This window comes from Hippopotamus amphibius, chromosome 16, assembly GCF_030028045.1.
Source record: "Hippopotamus amphibius kiboko isolate mHipAmp2 chromosome 16, mHipAmp2.hap2, whole genome shotgun sequence".
In the NCBI taxonomy this organism is placed as follows: domain Eukaryota; kingdom Metazoa; phylum Chordata; class Mammalia; order Artiodactyla; family Hippopotamidae; genus Hippopotamus; species Hippopotamus amphibius.
Window position 1 is genome coordinate 52,026,048 of NC_080201.1, and position 22,949 is coordinate 52,048,996.

The 22,949-nt window shown below is 45.8% G+C and overlaps 2 protein-coding genes across 2 annotated transcripts; both read right to left on the reverse strand.

The window, feature by feature from the left end:
* Positions 1–9,564: 9,564 nt before the first annotated feature.
* On the reverse strand, positions 9,565–10,310 carry LOC130838736 (ras-related protein Rab-11A-like). Its single transcript, XM_057712223.1, has one exon. The coding sequence runs from the start codon at positions 10,110–10,112 to the stop codon at positions 9,606–9,608; it is 507 nt and encodes a 168-aa protein (XP_057568206.1). The 5' UTR covers positions 10,113–10,310; the 3' UTR covers positions 9,565–9,605.
* Positions 10,311–13,032: 2,722 nt separating this feature from the next.
* LOC130838730 (cytochrome P450 2A13) lies at positions 13,033–20,180 on the reverse strand. The gene is made up of 9 exons (XM_057712215.1): positions 19,982–20,180; positions 19,395–19,557; positions 18,292–18,441; positions 17,882–18,042; positions 16,526–16,702; positions 15,191–15,332; positions 14,546–14,733; positions 14,014–14,155; positions 13,033–13,485 (listed from the first exon to the last, which is right to left on the reverse strand). The coding sequence occupies exons 1-9, from the start codon at positions 20,159–20,161 to the stop codon at positions 13,304–13,306; spliced, it is 1,485 nt and encodes a 494-aa protein (XP_057568198.1). The 5' UTR covers positions 20,162–20,180; the 3' UTR covers positions 13,033–13,303.
* Between the last annotated feature and the right edge of the window lie 2,769 nt (positions 20,181–22,949).

Consider the following 22,949-nt stretch of genomic DNA (forward strand, 5'->3'; position numbering starts at 1 on the left):
TTAACCACCAGGGAAGTGCCTACCTTGTGGTTTTCTTCTTGTTGGTTTATAGGAGCTTAGTGTGATCACTAATCCTTTGTTGGAAGGGCCTGTCCCTTTTGAGGAGCTTGTCTGACTGGGTCAGATCCTCTCAGGATAATCTCATTTATGATTAATTCAAACATCAACAGATTTGGGACTCTAATTACATCTGCAAAATCTCCTTTGTCATGGAATGTAACATAGTCAGGGGAGTGATACACCATCCTATTTACACATCCTACCCACACTTAAGGGAAGGGGATTATAGGAAGCTATGGGTCCTGGGGGATCATTTTTAGAACTTCACTTATCACAAATATTGTAAGAAGTTAAACAACTTTTTTTCTTCTTAAAGGAGTAGTTTTTGGTCTCATGGATTCTGCTTTTTTTTTTCTTCTCTCACTAGATTATAGGTTACCAGTTTATTATGAAGAATATTAAAGGATATGAATCAACAGGCAGATGAAGGCATATACAGAGTGAGCTCCTGAGTAAAGGAGACACTGTCTTTGTGGAGTTTGGGACCTGGCACGTGGAAGCATTCTTGTTCCCTAACTTGGATGCTCTCTACTGTTTTGTGTGTGTGTGTGTGTGTGTGTGTGTGTGTTGTTGTTGTTGTTTTGTGCTTCACTCATTTCTGCTATTAAGTTTATTATTTCTTTTCTTTGATCTTTTAAAAAGTCTTGCTCTGTTATTATTTAAAATGTTTCTCCTGTATTGGATGCTGAACTCATTAATTTTCAGTTTTCTTATTTTCATATAAGACTTCTCTCTAAATTCTGTATCCTTTAAGTATTGAGATGTAATGATTTCATCATTCACCTCTAAATATTTTCAGTATCCAATATGATTTCTACTTGGTCCATCCATTGTATAGAAGTATGCTTTAAAATTTCTGAGTATTTTGGTGTGTGTTTTTCTCTTTTTGTTATTGATTTCTATTTTTTTTTAACTTGTGGACAGATTGTATTGTCTATACTATCATTCCTTTAGCATTTATTAAGGTTTGTATCTTGGCCTGATATGTGGCAAATATTTGTAAAATTTCCACATGGGTTTGAAAATAATGAGTATTCTCTAAGAGTTTAGGGTCCTATACCTGTTGAATGAGTCTACCTAATTAAGTATCTTTTCCCAATATTCTATACTTTTACTATTTTGCAAAATCTATTTGATTTATCAGTTGCTGATGGAGTAAGTTAAAATCTTATAATTTAGGGCTATATTTTTATGTGTCAGGATTTTTATATTTTCCAGGTGTATGGGTCCTTTTATCACAACGTTCCTGTTATTTCTAATAATTTCTTTTTGCCATAGTGCCAATTTTGTTTCTTATAAGTATCTATAGCCACACTGCCTTTTTTTCAGGAGACATTAGGCTGGTATGCCTTTTCCTATTCATTTATCTTCATCCTTACTGTGTCTTGTGTGATTTATTTTTTATTCAGTCTGAGTGTGGGTCATGGGGGGAGGTTTATTAATTGCCAAGTATGGTCTGTTTTTACTTCTTCTTATTTTTTAGTTTTAGTTTTTTTAAATTGAAGTATAGGGACTTCCCTGGCTGTCCAGTGGTTAAGACTCTGCGCTTCCACTGCAGGGGGCATGGGTTTGATTCCTGATCGTGGGAACTAAAATCCTACATGCCGCGCTGTGCGGCCAAACAAAAATATTGAAGTATAGTTGATTTACAATGTTGTGTTAATTTCTGCTGTACAGCAAAGTGATTCAATTATACATATATATACATTCTTTTTTTAAAATATTCTTTTCCAGTATGGTTTATCATAGGATATTGAATATAGTTCTCTGTGTATTTTTACTTATTGAAATATAGGTGCATATGGATTTATTTGTACTATTTTATTTTATGCTTTCTATTTACCATGTCCCTTTTCCCCCCATAACATCTCCCCTTACTTTTATACCTTCTATTAGATTTAGTTTTCTTTATACCTATATTTTTCCTTTGCAGTAAGTTTGGAAATTATATGCAGTGTTCTAATTATTTTCTTTTTGTAATTACCTGTACTTTTAAAGCATTTTATTAGAATATAGTATGCCTTGGGAATTTCCTGGTGGTCCAGTGGTTAAAACTCTGCCCTTCCACTGCAGGGGCTGTGGGTTTGATCCCTGGCCTTGTTGGGGAACTAAGATCCTGCATGCTGTGTGACATGGCCAAAAAAAAAAAAAAATATGTAGTATATAAAGAAGAGTACATATATCACAGAGGTACAGTTCAATAAACTTTCACAAGCTGAACAACTCCCTAAACCATCACCTGATGAGGAAGCACATTTTTACCAGCACTTCAGATGCCCCTCATACATCTTTGCAGTCACCCACCATGGCAGGGAGCCCCTCTCTTGACTTCAAGCATCATGAATTCATTTGATTAGATGTGTCCTTAATATAAAAGGGGTCATACAGAATGTACCTCATGTCTGGCTTCTTTGGCTCAGTATCATCTCAGGATCGTGTGGTGGATAAGAGTGTGGGCTCTGGAACCAGACTGCATTGGATGAATTACTAATTTTTCTGTGCCTTAGTTAACTCATCTGTACAATGAGGATAAGAGCAGCATCTAACTCTTGGAGTTGTTGTAAGGATTCTTGGCTATCTGGTTACACTTTCGGCTTTTACAGCAGACTTTTCAAGGAGGAAGCAGTGGCTATCATCATACCAAGGATGACACAGGGAGCTGTGGCAAAGCCTGAGGAAGATTGCTGCACCCCTGCCTTCCCGAGCCCCTCCCTCCCCTAAACCCCAGAGATGTCTTGGATTTCAGCTGAGAGCTAAGCTGAGCTTAGTTGCTAAATGGGGAGTGGCCCTTCTAAAGTCTGGTGTGGGGTGAGGCAGCTCCAGCGTGGACAAGATCTGAGAAGTTGGTGGATGGAAGGTAACTCCTCCTATTGCCTCCTGTTCTGTTTGCCGTCACACCCACGTTCTCTCTTAGCTTGGGGATTACAGGAATTAACTTTCATGCCATCTTTGTCATCGCTCTCAGTGTGTGTCAGTTCAGCCAATCTTAAACCTCGGGTAATTTCCAGTCTTTCACTATTTCTCCCGGGGAAGCAAACCAAGTTGGTTTCAGCCATCTCCTTCCTCACAAGCTGCGACTAGAAAGGATTTAGGATGACTGGTGGAAAGATACCTCACCTTCTTAGGATAGATTTGCTACCATGGAGACGCTGTGGCTGTTATCTGTAAAGATGAACGCAGAAGAATCTGTTCTGATTTTTTGAATGTCCCTGATTCTAAGATTTGGGGAATCTGAGATTCTCAGATTCTTATTCTAGTAATAAAATTTTGCTTCTAGGGGTCAAGAGATGTCTCATTTTGAAGAATTACAAAATGATGCTGTTTATGAACTAAGGGAGGAAGTGCACTGATATCTGCCACTTATTTTGAAATTCATCAAAAAACAGATTGATGGATGGATGGATGGAAAGACTCACGGATGCATGGATTTATGTTAAAACAAGCAGAGTAATGCTAGTTTATGGACCTAGGCAGAGACTTACTGTACAATTCTTCCAACTTTTCTGTATATTTCCAAATTGTCCTGATAAAATGTTAGGAAAATATGATGCTGTTGGCTTCTGTCTCTTAGTGGAGACAGTTGATTCCTTTGCAGGAGTTCATTGGTTGAGATTTTCAAATGGGAGTTGAGTCAGCACTCAAGACTGATGGGAGAGTGTAACAGAGCTTCACAAAGGATTTCCCTCCAAGGATCTGGGGTTAGGATTTCTACTGCTGCAAGTCATGGAAGTCTAATTCAAACTAGTTCAGGCAAAAATGGAATCTATTTTTAGGAGCTATGGGGCAGGCAACAAGCAGACAGATATGCTGGATTCAGGCTTTAAGTGAGGTCTTTAGGGGACTTGCCTGGTGGTGCAGTGGTTAAGAATCTGCCTGCCAATGCAGGGGACACAGGTTCAATCCCTGGTCTGGGAAGATCCCACATGCTGCAGAGCAGCTAAGCCTGTGCGCCACAGCTACTGAGCCTGTGCACCACAACTACTGAAGCCCATGTGCCTAGAGCCTGTGCTCCGCAACAAGAGAAGCCACCGCAATGAGAAGCCCACACACTGCTATGAAGAGTTGCCCCCGCTTGCCACAACTAGAGAAAGCCCTCGCACTGCAACGAAGACGCAATGCAGCCCAAAATAAATAAATAATTAAATAAATAAATAAATACATAATCTTAAAAAAAATAAATGAGGTCCTTAGGACTCTGTTTTTCTCAGTCTCTTTGCACGCACACGCGCGCGCTCTCTCTCCTTTTTTAGTAGTTATTTATTTATTTATGTACTTATTTATTTATTTATTGACTGCACCATGTGCCTTGTGGGATCTTAGTTCCCCAACCAGGGATGGAAGCTTGGCCCCTGGCAGTGGAAGCACAGAGTTCTAACAACTGACCACCAGGGAATTCCCTCTTTGTCTCTTTTTGATTTTATTTAAAAATTTTTTTTAAAAAATATTTTTATTATTACTATTATTATTATTAGTATTAGTATTAGTATTATTTGGGGGGCTGCATCATGTCTTAGTTGCAGCACTCAAGATCTTCCTTGTGGAATGTGGGATCTTTTGTTGCAGTGCAGGTTTGTCTCTAGTTGTGGGGTGCAGGTGTTCTTTTCTCTGGTTGTGGTGCATGGGCTCCAGGGTGCCGTGGGCTCTGTAGTTTGCCACATGCAAGCTCTCTTGTTGAGGTGCACAGGCTCAGTAGTTGTGGCACGCTGTCTTAGTTGTCCCACAGCATGTGGGATCTTAGATCCCTGACCAGGAATAGAACCCTCGTCCCCTGCATTGGAAGGCAGATTCTTTACCACTGAACCACCAGGGAAGTCCCTCTCTCTCTTTTTTAAAATTTATTTTTATTGAAGTGTAGTTGATTTACAATGTTGTGTTAGTTTCTGCTGTATAGCAAAGTGATTCAGTTATACACACACACACACACACACACTCACACACACAATCTTTTTCATATTCTTTTCCATTGTGATTTATCACAGGATATTGAATATAGTTCCCTCTGCTATACAATAGGACCTTGTTGTTTATGCATCCTGTATATAATAGTTTGCATCTGCTAATCCCAAACTCCCAATCCATCTCTCCCCACCTCTCTCCCCCTTGGTAACAACAAGTGTGTTCTCTCTATCTGTGAGTCTGTTTTGTAGATAAGTTCAGTTGTGTCACACTTCAGATTTCACATATAAGTGGTATCGTATGGTATTTGTCTTTCCCTTTCTGACTTACTTCACTTAGTATGATAATCTCTAGGTCCATCCATGTTGCTGCAAATGGCATTAATTCATTCTTTTTTATGGCTGAGTAGTATTTCCTTGTATATATGTATCACATCTTTGTCCATTCATCTATTCATTAACATTAGGGTTGTTTCCATGTCTTGGCTGTTGTGAATAGTGCTGCTATGTACATAGGGGTGCATGTATGTTTTTGAATTATAATTTTGTCTAGATATATGCCCAGGAGTGGGATTGCTGGATTCTATGGCAACTCTATTTTTAGTCTTTTGAGGAACTTCCATACTGTTTTCCATAGTGGCTGCACCAACTTACATTCCTACCAACAGTGTAGGAGGTTTCCCTTTTCTCCACACCCTCTCCAGCACTTGTTATTTGTAGACTTTTTAATGATGACATTCTGACTGATGTGAAGTGGTACCTCATTGTAGTTTTGATGTGTGTTTCTCTAATAATTAGCATCATTGGGCATCTTTTCATGTATCTTTTGGCCATCTGTATGTCTTCTTTGAGGAAATGTGTGCTTAGGGCTCCTGCCCATTTTTTTTTCCTGCCCATGTTTGATCAGGTTGTTTGTTTTTTTGCTGTTGAGTTGTATGAGCTGCTTGCATATTTTGGAAATTAAACCCTTGTTGGTCACATCATTTGCAAATATTTTCTCCCAGCCTATATGTTGTATTTTTATTCTGTTTATGGTTTCCTTTGCTGTACAAAAACTTGTAAGTTTGATTAGGTCCTGTTTGCTTCTTCTTCTTCTTCTTCTTTTTCTTCTCCTTCTCCTTCTTCTTTTATTTCTGTTGCCTTGGGAGACTGACTTAAGAAGACATTGGTGGGAATTACCCAGTGGTTCAGTAGTTAGGACTACATGCCTTCACTGACAAGGGCCTGGGTTCAGTCCTTGGTAGGGGAACTAAGATCTTACAAACTGGGTGGTGCAGCCAAAAAAAAAAAAAAAAAAGACATTGATATAATTTATGTCAGAGAATGTTTTGGCTATGTTCTCTTCTAGGAGTTTTATAGTGTCTTGTCCTATATTTAAGTCTTTAAGTCATTCTGAGTTTATTTTTGTGTATGGCACCATACTGTTTTAATTATTGTAGGTTTGTAATATAGTTTGAAATCAGGACGTGTGATGCTTCCAGAGTGCCCCCCCCCCCCAAGGTTGTTTAGGTTGTTTGGAGATCCCTTGTGATTCCATATTAATTTTTTTCAAAGATTTACTTTTTTTTTTTAAATTTTTGGCTATGTTGGGTCTTCATTGCTCTCCATGGGCTTTCTCTAGTTGTGGTGAACAGGGGCTACTCTTCATTGCCATGCACGGGCTTCTCATTGCAGTGGCTTTTCTTGTAGAGCACAGGCTCTAGGTGTGCAGGCTTCAGTAGTTGCAGCTTGTGGGGCCTAGTAGTTGTGGCTCGTGGGCTCTAGAGCACAGGCTCAGTAAGCTGTGGCACACAGGCTTAATTGCTCTGTGGCATGTGGGATCTTCCTGGACCAGGGATTGAACCCATGTCCCCTGCATTGGCAGGGAGATTCTTAACCAGTATGCCACCACGGAAGTCCCCCCATATTACTTTTTGGATTGTTTTTTCTGTTTTTGTGAAAAATGCTATTGGAATTTTGATAGGAATTGCATAGAGTCCGTAGATCAATACTTTAGGTAGTATGAACATTATTAATAAATACTGTCTTTCATCTTTTCATGTGCCTGTTGGCCATCTGTATGTCTTCTCTGGAAAAATGTCTATTCAGCTCTTCTACCCATTTTTAATGTTTTTTTTAATTGTTAGTTGCATGCATTCTCTGTATATTTTGGATAGTCACTCTTTTGGGAAGAGTTTGACAAAGATTGGCATTAATTCTTTGTTTTTATAATAAATCTACTTATTTTATTTATTTATTGGCTGTGTTGGGTCTTCATTGCTGCACAAGGGCTTTCTCTAGTTGCTGCGAGCGGAGGCTACTCTTCATTGTGGTGCACAGGATCCTCATTGTAGTGGCTTCTCTTGTTGTGGAGCACAGGCTCTAGGCACGTGGGCTTCAATAGTTTGCCAAGTTCCTTAACTTTGAAGCCCTCAAAATTTCTGATAACTCTCAACTTTTAGGTTGTGAATATTTTAAAATCTGCAGGTGGAAAGTAGACACTTCCAAAGCAGAACAAAAGACAAATCTCAACACTTGGAACACTGACACGGATGTCAGACACTGCTGGAAAGACCCATTTGATGAAGCAGTTAGAACGTTGCCACTCCTAATCCCACAAGACTGTGGAATGGACATTGACAGCAGGGAATTGTTACAGGGAAGAGCTAAATCGGACTCCACAGTTAGATCTGTTTGTTTTACATTAACTTTTGTATTCTATTGATTTTGTTACAAGTATAGAATGTTACTTTATAGCCTGAAATATGCAGGATAGCCCGTTCTCAAACCTCTGACCTTTAAAGTTGCAGAACAGAGGATAACATTTGCCTTGTTGGATGTTTACAGGAGACCAGCTATGTGGACAGCTGCAAGAGCAAAGGATTCTGGCACAAGAACAAAAGTCTGCAATAACTGATAACACTCCCTCCCCTTTTAGTACAAAAGAAGCCTGAATTCTAACTCAGGCAAGATGGTTTTTTTGACAGACACGAGTCTGCCATCTTCTCAGTCTGCTGGCTTTCTAAATAAAGTCGTATTCCTTGCCTCAACACCTCGTCTCGGATTCATTGGCCTGTCGTGCGATGAGCAGAGCCAACTGGGACTCGGTAACAATTTCAGTGCATATTAAAGTTAATTTGGAATCTGTGTGTAAAGGCACAAAAGCGTTTCATTCCCTTTTATCTTTTGATGTATAAATTCTTTCAGTAAATCTTGGATTTCCAATTAGGTCAAATTGGGGACTTCTTTCTCCAGTTTTTGTTTTGTTTTGTTTTCTCTCCCTTTATTCAGGGCCCTCTCTCCCTCTCTCCCTCTCTTCCCCTTCTTTCCTCCCTTCCTCCCTCCTTCTCTCCTTTTCTTCCTTCCTTCCCTCCCTCCCTTCCCTCTTTCTTCCTTCCTTCCTTCCTTTCTTTCCTTTCTTTTCCTTCCTTTCTTTCCTTTCTTTTCTTTCTTTTCCTTCCTTCCTTCCTTCCTTTTTCTTTCCTTCTTTCTTTCTTTCTTTCTTTCTTTCTTTCTTTCTTTCTTTCTTTCTTTCTTTCCTTTCTTTTCTTTCTTTTCCTTCCTTCCTTCCTTCCTTCCTTCCTTTCTTTCTTCTTTCTTTCTTCTTTCTTTTCTTTCTTTCTTTCTTTCTTCCTTCCTTCCTTCTTTCTTTCTTTCTTTCTTTCTTTCTTTCTTTCTTTCTTTCTTTCCTTTCTTTTCTTTCTTTTCCTTCCTTCCTTCCTTCCTTCCTTCCTTTTTCTTTCCTTCCTTCCTTCTTTCTTTCTTTCTTTCTTTCCTTTCTTTTCTTTCTTTTCCTTCCTTCCTTCCTTCCTTTCTTTCTTCTTTCTTTCTTCTTTCTTTCCTTTCTTTCTTTCTTTCTTTCTTTCTTTCTTTCTTTCTTTCTTTCTTTCTTTCTTTCTTTCTTTCTTTCTCACTGGATATACTTCAAGGGAGGGGTGGCTATCTCTACTCTGCTCATATTTATACACTTCTTATTCCAGAGACCTTCAGGTCAGTATTTTCAGGGTTAGGGTCAACCCGCATAGTAGTGGTTACTTTATAAGGCTTAAGTCAAGTTTGCACGAACCCCTTCACTGTGCCACAGGTGTTCCACAAATGTATTTCCCTATAACGCTGAGGATCACGATCTTTGTTGCAATAGAGGAGTGAGTAGCAGCAGAGATATTTAACGGTCCTGGTGAGCACTCTGCCCTTAGGAGGGTGGACCTCAGCCACCTAATAACTGCTTTCCCCCTTCTCCCTCTCTTTCTCTCTTCCTTTCTAAAGATTGCTTTTTCAAAAGCAATCACCTGATGGGCCCATACATTGTGCAGGGCATAGTCTTTCCCTTGAGTGTGCTCTCTTTTTCTCCAAATCTATATTCATATCTATATACCAGCAATTTTAACATTGATTCAATAATTTATCAAATTTACAGTCTGTAATAAATGTTCATCAATTGTGCCAATACTGCCTTTTGTAGCAATTGCCCCTCTCCTTCAGTTCAGGATCCAATCTTTGATTACGCATTATATTTAGTTGTAGCGTCTTTGGTCTTTTAAACGTGGAATATATTCTCCACTTTTGTCTTTTTGTTGTTGTTGTTGTTGACCACAAGAATTACAAATACATTTAAATCTCAGACCTGGGAATTGGACTACACACAACCTTCTAGGGGAGAAGAGAAATGCCTCATACATTCTGACCACACTGCACCTTTGGCTTGTTTTCAGTGGTGGGTGGAACATGAACAGGAACCACACTGTTGCTTGGAGACACATCATTTTCATGTCTGTCTGACATTTGCTTCCAGGAAACAATTTGGTATATCTCTGTCAAGATTGTCTGAAAAGTAGCTTCTATAGTTGAAGAGCCTAGAGCAGATGTCTCCGTGAATGGTAAGGTATACTTTTCTGCAAAAGCTCTTGCTTCACATGTAGGAACTGCCCTGAGATGACACAGATCACTCTTATTGCCCACAAACATGGTAACAATGTTACCATCGCTGTGATCTCTTGGTTCCTTCAGCCATTGCTCTATATTTTCATACGTGAGATGCTTAGCAGTGACATAGACCGATAAGGCACCTACAGCTTCATGATAGGGTGCTGATATTATAGCTTGGTATTGCTCTTGCCCTGCAGGGTCCCATATCTGTGCCTTTATTGTTTTCCCATCGATCCATGTGAAATGACCCATGTGAAGAGAGATAAACACAGGGACAACACAGTGTGATGGCAAAGGTAGGGTTTGAAATTACACAGCTGCAAGCCAAGCAACTCCAAAGACCAAAAAGATGCGAACCACCAGAAGCTAGGAAGAGGCAAGGAAGGATTCCACTATGGGTTTCAGAGTGGAATCGCTGACACCTTAATTTTGGATCTAGCTTGCAGAACTCTGAGACAATACGTTTCTGCTGGTGTAAGCCACCCAGCTTGTGACAGTTTGGTATGGTAGTCCTAGGAAACTCATACAAGGGGCTCAGCACAGGGCCTGGCACATAGCTGGCACTCAACATGCGCTACTGGTGGTTATTGTTATGGCAAGAACAGGTGTCTAGGGATTCTTGGTTTGGAAGAAGATAGTGGTGAAAAAACAAGCTACCCGGAAACATCACCACTTTCATCCTCCCATCCCTGCAGCCATTGAGTTTTAAAGCTCAGAGCGAGGCTATATTTCATTCTTCAAACAATTCCTGTGAGGAAGGAGGCAGATGAGAAAGAGAGGCCAGAGAGAGGCTCAGGAAGGCCCAAAGAGTGAGCAGCAAATCCTGGACCAGAATCCGCAGGTCCTGTTCACACCTCCGCCCCAGCACTATCTCTTTGCTGGGTTGGGTCTTTGGCCCTTCCAAGGCAACAAAGCTGAGAATGTCCTCTCTGGACAGGTGAGATTGAGGCAGTGGTGGCTAGAATGCGACTTCTCTTGGCACCTTCAGTGAATGCCTTGATGGACTCCTGCTTTTCCCTTTTCAGGTGTAAGTTTGAGGATTTTGGAGATTACCTGGTTCTCTCTTTCCTGTCGTCTCCCTTCTAGCAGGGCAAAGACCTACTAGCCACTCTATCTTCCCCTGAGATGTGCCTCATTGGCAGAACCCAGCTAGCTCCAGCCCCTCCTTTCCTCTCTTGACTCTTTCTCAGAAGGAAATTTCAGGTTGGAGAACAGATATTTGCCACCAGAAGGGCTGGGGATGCAGTTCCCAAGGATGTGGGCAGAGGAAACTCTGATGCTAAAATTCTGAGCATCAAGAGTTCCAAGCATCAGTAATTCAAACGTTCTAAGTCTAAAGTTCTGGGAATCCAAGATTCTAAGATTATGAATTGTAGGCTCTGCAGTTCCAAGACTCAACAGTTTAATTATGACACAATTTTACGATTCCCTCAGGTGAGGTTTCTAGAAGCCTCTTAAAGTGACATGCACATGGATGGATAAGGTTTGCTTCTGACTCTGGATTGTTAAATAGTGTGATTGTATAATAAAGACTGTGACCCTGTGGATCCTTATCTCCTCCAATGAGTAGGAAGCAGCCAATCCATGGAACCCAAGTTGCCAAACACAGAGCATGGAAATTGAGAAACATGAGAATCATAGCCTGTAATGAAATGTGCTGGGTTTGAAGGACCAGATGTCCTCTCCCTTGATCTCAATCACTGGTGCTTCAAGTGTGGCACGTTTTGTGGAGGTTGGATCTGTGGTGTATGTAGATCTAAGGTTAGATCTAACTCTAGATCTACACAAAGATCGAAAGCTGATGTGTATGAATGTTCAGGTGCTGCAGTGCTGAAGGATGCCACTTCTAAGGGGACATACACTAACTTAGAGGAAGCAGGGGATTCAGAGACTCTGCACAGATCCCAGATCCATCAGAGAGAGCCCCACCTTCAGAAATTCATAGGAAATATGACTTCCTGCATCCACTCAGGAGAACATGCAATCACATACTTGCATGTTGGCAGGGACACATGCACGTGCGCGCACACACACACACACAGACGGGGCTGTGCTGCTCCCCAAACTCTCTCAGCATTCTCTGAAAATGTTCACTCTCCCACCTATTTCTTTAAGAAGTCTGAGTCCTCATGGAAGCAACCTAAATGTGCATTGACAGATGAATGGATAAAGAAGATGTGGCACATATATACAATGGAATATTACTCAGCCATAAAAAGGAACGAAATTGAGTTACTTGTAGTGAGGTGGATGGACCTAGAGTCTGTCATACAGAGTGAAGTAAGCCAGAAAGAGAAAAACAAATATCATATACTAACCCACATATATGGAATCTAAAAAACCTGTACTGATGAACCTAGTGGCAGGACAAGAATAAAGACGCAGACATAGAGAATGGACTTGAGGACATGGCAGGGTGGGGAAGGGGAAGCTGGGACAAAGTGAGAGAGTAGCATTGACATATAAACACTACCAAATATAAAATAGATAGCCAGTGGGAAGCTTCTGCATAGCACAGGGAGATCAACTTGATGCTGAGTGATGATCTAGAGTGGTGGGATAGGGAGGGTGGGAGGAAGGCTCAAGAGGGAGGGGATGTGGGGATATATGTATAAATACAGCTGATTCATTTTGTTGAGCAGTGGAAACTGGCACAAATTTGTAAAGCAATTATTCTCCAATAAAGATCTGAAGAGAAAAAAAAGGAAATCTGACTCCAGTCCCCGGGTCTGAATCTGACCCAACACAGGAGCCTTATCTAGTGGTGGGCACGAAATATGCCCTGGTATCTAAGGTGTGCATGAGTGAGCAGGAGTGTGGGCAAGTGTGTAGTGAAGCCAGGTCAGCTGCCTGTCAGGGTTCTGGAAAAATCCCCTGGACAGAGCTGTTCAGGTTGTATAATAATATTATATAATAAGTTGTGTTTTTTTTCACTTGAGGAAGACATGCTTTTTTAAGAATCTTCCCAAAGGAGTGTGGGCTAAGTATAGCCACCCCTAAACACATCTGTGTTCATGTACTTGCTGAGTACCTACTTGTGCTCTGGGTGAACTCAGATAGAGACTTACACTTTCTGGACCTCACCCTTGTTACCTGTAAAATGGGCATGAGTACTGCTCCCCATGACACAGGTTTGCGAGCATGAAGTGAGGTGACTGTCTGACGCTTTTAGAATAGAGCTGACACAGTGGAGTTGCTCAGTAAATCACATCTGTTATTATTCCTATACAAATTAGAGTATAAGGTCTCTTTTCCTCTCATCCCACCTCTAGCAAGGGGAAGAGAGTCTGTTCTGTTTCTTCTTCCTCTCCTATCCACCTTGCCCCTTCCTTTCTCCCTGTCCACCAACTCCCATCCTTAGCCCAGTCCCTCCCCTAACCCTGCCCAGGCCCCTCCCTCCCCATTTGCCCCACCCACCAGCCCTGCCCTGGCACAGCCCTGGCTCAGCAGGGCAGGAAGCTCATGGTGTAGTTTGGTGGGATGGTGGCAAAGCCCACGTGTTTGGGGGACACGTCGATATCCTGGGGTGACTGTGGGGACTTGAGGTGGAAGTTCTGCAGGATGGTGGTGAGGAAGAGAAAGAGCTCCATTCTAGCCAGGCCTTCTCCAAAACAGTACCGCTTTCCTGAAGGAACAGGGTGGGAGGCGTGGGGGGTGAGGCTTGTTCGCATTGCTGCCGGGATCCTACTACCAACCTCCCAGCCGCATTCTTGGAGGGAGGAGGGGCTGGAATATAGAGGCTTGAGAGACTTTCAGAGAAGTTGCTACTCCTCTCTTAGCCTGTATCCCTCGAACATGGGGGGGGGGGGGGGCGGGGGGTGAGCCAAAACAGGCTGTAGTAGTGGGAAATGTAGATGCCCCTTCCCGCCAAATACAAACTCAGATGTGGCTGCTGTGCTGTCATCGTCTTTCTAGGAATCTGAAGAATATGTGACCTTGGACAAATCTCTGACTCACACTTGAGTCTTGACTTTCCCCATCTCTGAAATGGGTATGTTCAACCCTTTTCTTTTGCCTGGTAGTTATGGGGGTTACAGCTGGTTGTTTCCAGTGTATATGGTAAGAGGGACTTCCGAGTTGGAGAAAGATACTAGGTTACACCTGAGAGATGAAGGAGGCCCCTGTTGGTGTTGGCTTTGGCAGTGTCTCTTACCGATGGAGAAGGGCACAAAAGCATCACTCTTCTTAAACTGCCCCTGCTCATCCAGGAAGTGCTGGGGGTTGAAATCTCGGGGGTTGGAGAAGAACTTGGGGTCTCTCAGCACAGAGCCCAGCATAGGGAACACTTCGGTGCCCTGGTTGGGAGGAGGCAAGGGACTTTGATAAGGTGGAGTGGGGAATGGGTGTGTGAAAAAGCCATGGGGCTGAAGGGGGAACCTGGGTGCCCCAGTGGAAGGGAAATGGGAGGAATGGAAGTTGGGATCCTCTGAGGGAGGAGTTTTATGGGATGTGAGATTCAACTATCTGAGACAGGAATTTTGGGGGACATAGGGTTCATATTCCCTGAGGCAAGAGGTCTGGGGAGATCTGGAATTCAGGAGTCACTGAGTGGAAGTTGGAAGGGACACGGTGGTTGGGAAAATCTTTTAGGGAGTGGGACAGGGCCTGGGAAGCTTCTAAGGGGAACGGGGTGCAGGATCACAGAGAGCAGGTTGGGGATCCCCATAGGCTTGGTGGGGCAGCACCTTGGGAATGAAGAAGTCTCGAAACTTGGTATCCTTGGTGACTCTGCGGGCCACGCCCATGGGAATCATGTCTCCAAATCTCTGGATCTCATGTATCACGGCCTCTGTGTAGGGCATCTTGGCTCGGTCCTCGAACTTGGGCTGCCGGTTCTTGCCAATCACGCGGTCAATCTCCTCGTGGATTTTGGCTGGGGGAGGAGGGGAAGGTGTTTAGCTCCTGCGAGGACTCAGGGCAGGGGTGATCGTCCAAATATGTGCAACATGCATGACACCCACGTGTGACGTGGAGGTAGACCATTCAGGCCATAGGCACTGTTGGTGCAGGGTCTGGTTCACCTGGTCCTGCCAACATCATAGGGGAGGTGCAAGGGGAGAGGCTAAGGGATGGTCTGGAGGAGCAGGCGGTGGGCACTTGGTCTGTTCTGCACAAGAACTATATACCAATCAGCTCAGATATTTTCGATATTGTAACAGCTAGTGAAACTGGGCTGGTGCCTCTCAGCCGAATATCACCTTGTCTCTGGAAAGCAGGACGAGGGTCCAGGGACCTGGGAGCAGTGGGACCATTGCAACAGGCTCAGAGGAATTCTGAGGGTGTGTGGCCCCCTGGCCCCCACTTCCCTGCCCCCCCCCCCCCAGCCTTACCCTCCACATCTGGGTGCTTCATGAGCAGCAGGAAGCCGTATCGCAGGGTCGTGCTGACGGTCTCGGTGCCCGCAAAGAAGAGGTTCAGTGTGGTCAGCACCAGGTTCTTGCAGCAGAACTCTGTGTTGGGATTCTTTTTCTCCTGTGTGGACAGGGGGTTTCAGGCTGAGCCCACTCCCCCATACTCTCAGGGCCCTTCTCAGGGTTTTCCCTTTGGATCTGCCTCTTTTAGATCCAGACCAAAGGTGGGAAGAGGGACTCTATTGCTTTGCCTTTTCTCCCTGCCACCGGCCGGGCTGTGCAGCATGGGGAACTTCCCCGACCAGGGATCTAACCCATGCAGCCTACAGTGAGAGTGTGGAGTCTTAACTACTGGACCACAAGAGAAGTCCAAGGGACTCTACTTCTGCCAGGCTCTCTCCAGGTCCTCAGGCCTTTGCCCAGGATGCAGGCTTTGTCCCAAATGCCCTTCTAACACTCTTTGCCAGCTGACTACCTGGCCTTTAATGATCAGCTTAGTTGTCATTTTTTCATGGTAGGAATATTTAGAAACAGAGGGATACAGAGAGGCAGTGGCAGTGAGTGAGAAAGAGGGACAGAGATGGCATGACAGAATGAATCAGAGAGAGTTAGAGAGACACTTCCTGAGACACAGATGCAGAATTTTCAGCAACAGCATTGTATTCCTTCACTAAACATCTTGAAGCTTACCATGGAGAAATCCCTCCCTGGGTCCTTTCACCTTGAACCTCAGACCCCATACAGCCCCATCTGCTTTCATCATAGAAGGGAGACTGCCATCCAGATGGGGGTGGGGACCCTCCACTGTGGCATAGTAAAGTCAGGTCACCTGTCCATACAGGTGTATCTGATACCAGGGAATGAAAGGTAAGAGTGCATGGTGGTGAAAAGCACCAGCCTTAGAATGAGAAAGCAGGGTTTGAGCTAGGCTCCACTGCTTCCTCGCTGTGTTACCTCAGACAGGGTATGTATACTCCTGGGCCTAAGTTTCCTCATATGTAAAGTTGGGGTCATAATAGAGAGTCTAGTCCAATTGCCGTCTTGGGTGCTCAATAGCTGGATACCGTAAAGCACTTAAAGTAGTGCCTGGTGCATGGCAGTGTTGTAGAAATGCTTGCTCTTATGAGTCGTACTCACAAGTCCTGTCCATGGGCAAATGGGCTCAACAGATGGACCAGTGATGGTTAATTATAATTGGGATTGTGAGGATGATTAGGATGGGGGATGATTTCAAGGGGCCTCTGTTCTCCCCCACCCCAGCCTGCTTTCCCTCTGCCTGGCTGGGACCTCTGCATACTGGCTGTCGGGGTGTACCTCCTGCATGCGGATGAGGAAGGAGTCGATGAAGTCCCTCGGGGAGTTGGGATCCAGCGTGCGTTGGTTCTGTGCCACCTTCTTGGCTACGAAGTCCTCGAGGCCCTGAAGCTCTTTAAATGCCTGTTGCTGTGGCCCTGGCAGGTGTTTCATCACTGAGTAGAACATGTCATAGAGCTGAGGGTGGGGAGAGAAAGAAGGGAAGGGCAGGACCGGTGTCAGTGTTCAGGACCCGATGCGAGTGGGACCTGTCTCAGGGCAAGGAAGGCACTGGGTTAAAGGCACCTGCCCAGATGCTTAGGTATTTTGATGCAGCTGGATGGGAATAGATATATAAATTTTCACATGAGTTGTGTGAGGGCTCCTGTCCAAGGATTAAAATGAGATGGACTGAAACACACATCCAGGAATCAGATATGCAGGTGATGCTGGATTGGAGCACACATCTAGTGTTCATATATTCAGGTGATGTTGGGTTGGGAGATACCTGTTCATGTGTTTAGCTATTTAGGTTGGACTGGTATGGAGAGGTCACCTGTCTAGGTGTTTAGGCATTTGTGTGGTCTCAGTTGGAGACAACTGTGCAGATATTTAGGGAATCTGGATTGGGGGCTTCTGGACAGGTGTTAAGGTATTAAAGTGGCACTGCGTCAGGTGTGAAATGGGGAGATACCTATTAATTGTTCAGATATTCAAATGGGCTAATACAGGGCACTTCTGTCGTGCTGGATTGGGGGATACTTATTTGGTTGTCTGGGGAACAATCTATCCAGGTGTTTACGTGTTTAGTTGTCTTGGTTGGGGTACCTGTACAAATGTTGAGATATTTAAGTGAGCTGGGTAGGGGGCACTGCCTAGATATTCCTGTGGGCTGGTTTGGGACCCAGCGTAGATAACCAGTGATTTTGGCGGGCTGAGTTTTGCAGCACTAGGTGTTCAGGTAGTCAGGAAGTGGGCTGACGTGATCACTTGCCCAGCTGTTAAGAAATTCAGCTGGAAAGATAGAATGTCTTAAAAGGGAGCATCTGTTAGATATTAAAGTAAGTTGGGATGAGGACCCCTCCCTGCTGAGAAAGCTGGGTTGAGGACATGTATCTTGCCTGTGGTGTCTATTGTTTTTCTTTTTCTTTTTCTTTTTTTGTTGGTGGGGGCATCTTTTGGGATATCCAGGCATCCTTGAGTATGGGGCACCTGTCCTGGGTTCTGATGCAACTGCTCAGTTGTCCTAGAGTGGGCTCTGATTTTGAGGGGACTCTGTCTGGAAGAGGATGGGAGTTTGGGGCACGTGTCTCCTGTGGGGGAGCCGTTGACAGGCTGAGGTAGGGCAATGGTGGAGCTAGGCTGGGACGGGGTTACCTGCCCGGTAGACGTAGCTGTGAACTGGAAGCTTCCCAGCATCATCTGCAGCAGTGACAGGAACTCTTTGTCCTCGTAGTCAAAGCGGTCCCCGAAGACGATGGAGCTGATGACATTGCAGACGGTTCGACTCAGGAAGAACGTGGGATCTATGAAGGTACCTGGGGGATGGGGTGGGGTTGCAGAGACAGGGATTTGGGGGAGAGTCAGCCAGGCAGTCTGATGCCAGTCTGTGAATCTGAGGAGGGCACGCAAGTGCTGAGCCAAACTTCCAGCCTCAGACCCCAAAGCTGGGAGTCCGGTCACCTTTGGCCTTCCCCCAACCTAGGCCCCTTCTTGGGGCCAGAACGTGTGTGTCGGGTCAGGTGTTTTCCTTCTCCCTCTCGCACACTCCAGGGTCCCCCACTCACCGCGCGTGCCCCTGAAGGCCTGGATGAGGAAGCCCGCCTCCTCCTGGATGCGCTCCTCGATGCCGCGCTTGCCCACGCCGAAGTCCCGCAGCGTGGTGATGGAGAAGCGCCTGAGCTGCTTGGCGCGCTCCCCGTTGCTGAAAGCCACGCCTGCGGAGGGCGGGTAGGAGTGGGGGGAGGGCAGAGAGGGGCAGGAGGCCCAGCCCAGACCCCGGGGTCCCTAGGGAGATACAGAAGTGGGCGAAGAGAGAGCGCGAGTGGGAGAAAAAGCCAGGAGGAGAGGGGAGGGAGGGACAGAGGGTGGGAGGAAGGAAGGAAGAGAGGGAGGGAGAGAATGGTGCATGGGGGGTGGGGTGGGGCTGGGTGTGGGGCCCCGGGGAGAAAGACAGACACAGAGACAGTCAGAGAGAGACATACAACTCGGAGAAACGCAGAAAGAGACAGAGACCGAGTTGGAAGAGCAGCATCAGATGGAGAGAGGCAAGAGAGATACCCGAGAAAGGAAAGGTAGAGAGACACTCCCAGGAGGAGAGAGGAGGGAAGGAGGGGAAGTGAGATACATGGAGAACTGGGAGGCGGATATAACGATTGTGAGGAATTCTAAAACTGAGGTGGAGAGGAGAGAAAAACAGGGAGAGGGAAACAGAGAGGGCCTGGGAGGAGGGTAGACTGTTACCAGCAGGTGGAGGCATGGGGATTTTGAAGGAGAAATAATGGAGCTTCTAAGACTAAGAAAGAAGAGAAGGAAGGAGAGAGAAACCTGGGGAAGCACAGGTTTCAGAAGCTGAAAAGGAGGAAGAGACAGAAAGGCACATGGAGACAGAGGACTCGGATTGCAAAGCAGAAATCCTAAGAGCTTCTAAGAGATACAGAGAAAGAAGAGACATCTAGTGTAAGAGAACAGGGAGATGGGGAAAGAGAGACAGAGAGAAATAGAGAGGCAGGAATGCTGAGACACATTAGAGACAGAAGGGGCGGCAACAGTGAACAGGAGTGGGGACAGAGAACACCAGGGGAAGTCAGGAGAAGAAGGCTGGGGACACTGAAGCCATCAGGTCTGCCTGACGACACCCCCCTCTACCCCGCCCCACAGACCCTCTCACCATAGCCTTTGAAGAGCCAGTCGAAGGTAGCCTGCTCTCCTCGCCCACTGAATTCCTCAGCCTGGTCCACCAGGGCCTCCTTCACAGCGTCATATCCACACAGCACCACGATCCGCCGGGGCCCCAGGTGCACGGTGAACACAGGGCCGTAGCGCTCGCGCATCTGATGGAGGTGAGTGGGAGTGGTTAGAGGGAGCAGCCCCTACCCTGAACTGGCCCTGTTCCCAGACCTCACATACTGGGATGCATTTCCCTATAGGTTCTGACAGTCAAGAAGTTGGACGTCCCAGGCTATGGTCTTCCCTGGCTAGGACCCTGATAATGAATCTTTAAAACGCCCCCTTTCCTTTCCTTTCCTTTCCTTTCCTTTCCTTTCCTTTCCTTTCCTTTCCTTTCCTTTCCTTTCCTTTCCTTCCCTTCCCTTCCCTTCCCTTCACTTCCCTTCCCTTCCCTTTCCTTTCCTTTCCTTTCCTTTCTATCCTTTCCTTCCCTTTCCTTCCCTCTTTCTGACTCTAGTCCAACATTGTCAGTCCCAGGCCAAACTGGCACCCGCATCCCTTTCCACCCATCTCCCTGCCTTGGGACACCTTCATGAGGGAGTTGTACATCTGCTGGGTGTTCAGCTGCAGGTAGTTCCCGATGAAGGGCAAAGGGATGGGTCCGGGAGGCAGTTTCCCCTGGAACTTCCTCTGCCGCCAGACAGACATCAAGACCATTGCAGTCAGGCAGGCCAGCAAAGCCACAAGAAGCAGCCCTGAGGCCAGCATGGTGGCGCTGGGTGTGATGGTTAGCTGGTGATGTCTGGAATGGTTTGCTTTTATACTACCTGGGAAAGAAGGGCAGACTTTGATCCTGATTATATAATTGTCTCATTTCATCTCCAACTACACCCCCTGCTATGCTCCCTGCCTTTCTTGGGACACAGCCAGCAAGGAAGGAGGAGAGGGAACCTCAGGTCAGATTACCAGGGAGTGGGCCCCAAATTGGAATTTGTGGTTCTCTCAGGAGAGGCTACCTCACACTATGGACTTTGGGGGGTGGGCATTAGATAAGCTCCAGAATTGAAGATTTTGGAATGATTGCTATGGGGAGCCCCTGAGCTTTGTATTTTGGATCTCAGAGTGAGAAGGGACCCCATGGTGGTGGTTTTTGGGGTCTTGGGAATGAAGAAATCAAAGATGTGGATATGAGGGAGTTAGAATGAGACAGGATGTGTGGCTGTGGACTTGGGGGTCTTTTGGTGAGGACGCATGTAGGTCGAAGGATCTCGTGGTGGAGAGAGATTCCAGGGAATGGATGTGAGGGTCCTGAGGTGAGAAAGGACCCTGGGCTGTGGATGTGGGGTTCCCGGAAGGAGACTCCATCTGGATCGTGGAGTCTAAATCTGACCCCAGAGGCTGACCTGCTTTTATTTTGGACAGCGTGCTGCCTTTTGATGCCCAGAATCCTCATTGAAACTTCAAAGTGAGATAAGGAGGAGGTCATAGAATTGACCATCTGTGGTTGGGCAAGAGCTAGAAGGCCAGAGCTGCATTTCTGTGGAATATTCCACAGAACTGGAGAAGAGTAACTCATGGCCTCAGGTGGCAGAGGGACTGGCCAGGGCTTGGGAAATAGTAATAGCCACCAATAGGATATTGAAACATCCCAACTGTCTCAAGGGTTAGAATTCACAGAGAGCCCTGCTGGTTCCCTCCCAGATCCTTAAGGAAGCTCATTATGTTGATTGTATCATTTCTATTATTATTATTGTTAATGTTACCCATTTTCCACGTAGGTATGCTGAGGACAGAAAACAGAGCGTGGGCCAGGGGCCCATGTGTGACCCCTGTCTCTCCTGCTGTGCACTCATTTGCCCTTCCTGGGATTAGGTTTCCCCACCCGTGGAAAGGGAATATTTGGGAAGAGAAAGTTGTATTTGAGGGTGTGTGATGTCCCCGTTAGGGGCGATACCTGCTGTGTCAGGGCTGCTCTTAGCAGGCAGAGGGAACTATGTCAGGAGAGATTTGTGTAAACGCCAGTGTCAGGAACAGAGAGGGGCCCTAGGATGCTGAAAGTGGGAGTAGAGAAAAGAGGAGTGGTCCTGCTGTCCTTCCCTCACTGACTTTTTCCCTCCATAATGATGATTACCCTGGAAAGCACCCGCTGTGAAGATGAAGTTCACAAGTGCAGGATCTCACTGGTCCTTGTCCCAGTGGGGCTGGTTCATTAGCATCTTCATCTTGAGGTTGAGAAGCGTGAGACTCTGTAAAGCCACTTGCTGGAGGTCACACAGGTAGTAATTGTGGGAGCTGAGAGCTGAATTCTCTGTCCTACTTCTTCCTCCATTGACTGGCCTAGCCCACGCTGGGGGCCACGTGGAGGTCACGTTTAGCAGCAGGTGGGTGCTCAGATTCAGGTCAGCATTGGACACGTGGATTACATGAGCAGGTTCTGCTATGGTAGCCCTAAGGAGGGAGGGGCAGCCTGTTGTCATTGAGCCTGTCCCCAGGTAGACACTAGGATTGAGAATACGTTGACATTGAACTAGATACCAAGAAAACAGTAATAGAGCCACCTCTGGTGTCAAGAGGGCTCTGAGAATATGCATGGGTGGGCACTGGGGCTGCCTTCAAGAGGGTATAAGGGTGGCACAATATAGGTCTGAGGTTGGTCCAAGCAGGTTCTGATATGAACACCATGTGAGTGCTGAGATGGGTCCTTGTGGGCCTGAGAGGTGCCCCAGGTGGCCTCTGCACAGGCTCTGACAGCCGAACAACCCTGCCCAGGTGCCTCCTCCAGTCTTGAACAAGTGCAGGTGGGTGAGGTTGGCCCTCCCAGGAATGGCATCTTTCTCAGATCATTCTGGGTCCTGAGGTCTGAGTCCCCTGGGGAGGGGACAAAGGGCAGAACAAAGCAGAGAGGAAAGTTGTTTGTTGGTTTTGGAGGGGTAAGAGGAGGGCAAGAGGATTAGCACAGGCTTGGCAGGTATCAACCCCCCTGATCCTGATCCCAGCCTGCACCCGAGTTGGCCCAAAGCCTGGCCCCTCCTCTTCCCCCTTGTTCCCTGTCAAGGAGGGAGGTAGCATTTGGGGAGTTGTTTTTTCAATGAGGTTGGCACTAGCAAAGTCAGTGATCCTTCAGACAGGCTGCTGTGAGTTGGATGGTGAGGGGGTGATCGGGTCAGCCCAGGAGAAGCACTTGGGGGCAGTGAGGTCAAGTGACTTTGGCTTTAGTAATGACCCCGGAACACGGAGCGAGAGGTTAGTGTCTCATCATGTGCCTTATCTCCCAAGAGGCAGGACATGTGCCAGCGTGTAATGGCCTGGCTTCTAGAGTAGCTAGTGGTGAAGCCAGGAAAACGCTTTCTCCTCTCTGGGTCTCAGTTTCCCTTTCTGGACAATGGCATAGTGGTTAAGAGCAAAATGAAGACATGGATTGACAGCCTGGATGGGAGGGGAGTTTAGGGGAGAATGGATACATGTATATACCTGGCTGAGTCGCTTTGCTGTGCACCTGAAACTATCACAACATTGTCAATTGGCTATACTCCAATAAAAAAGAAAAAGTTTTTTT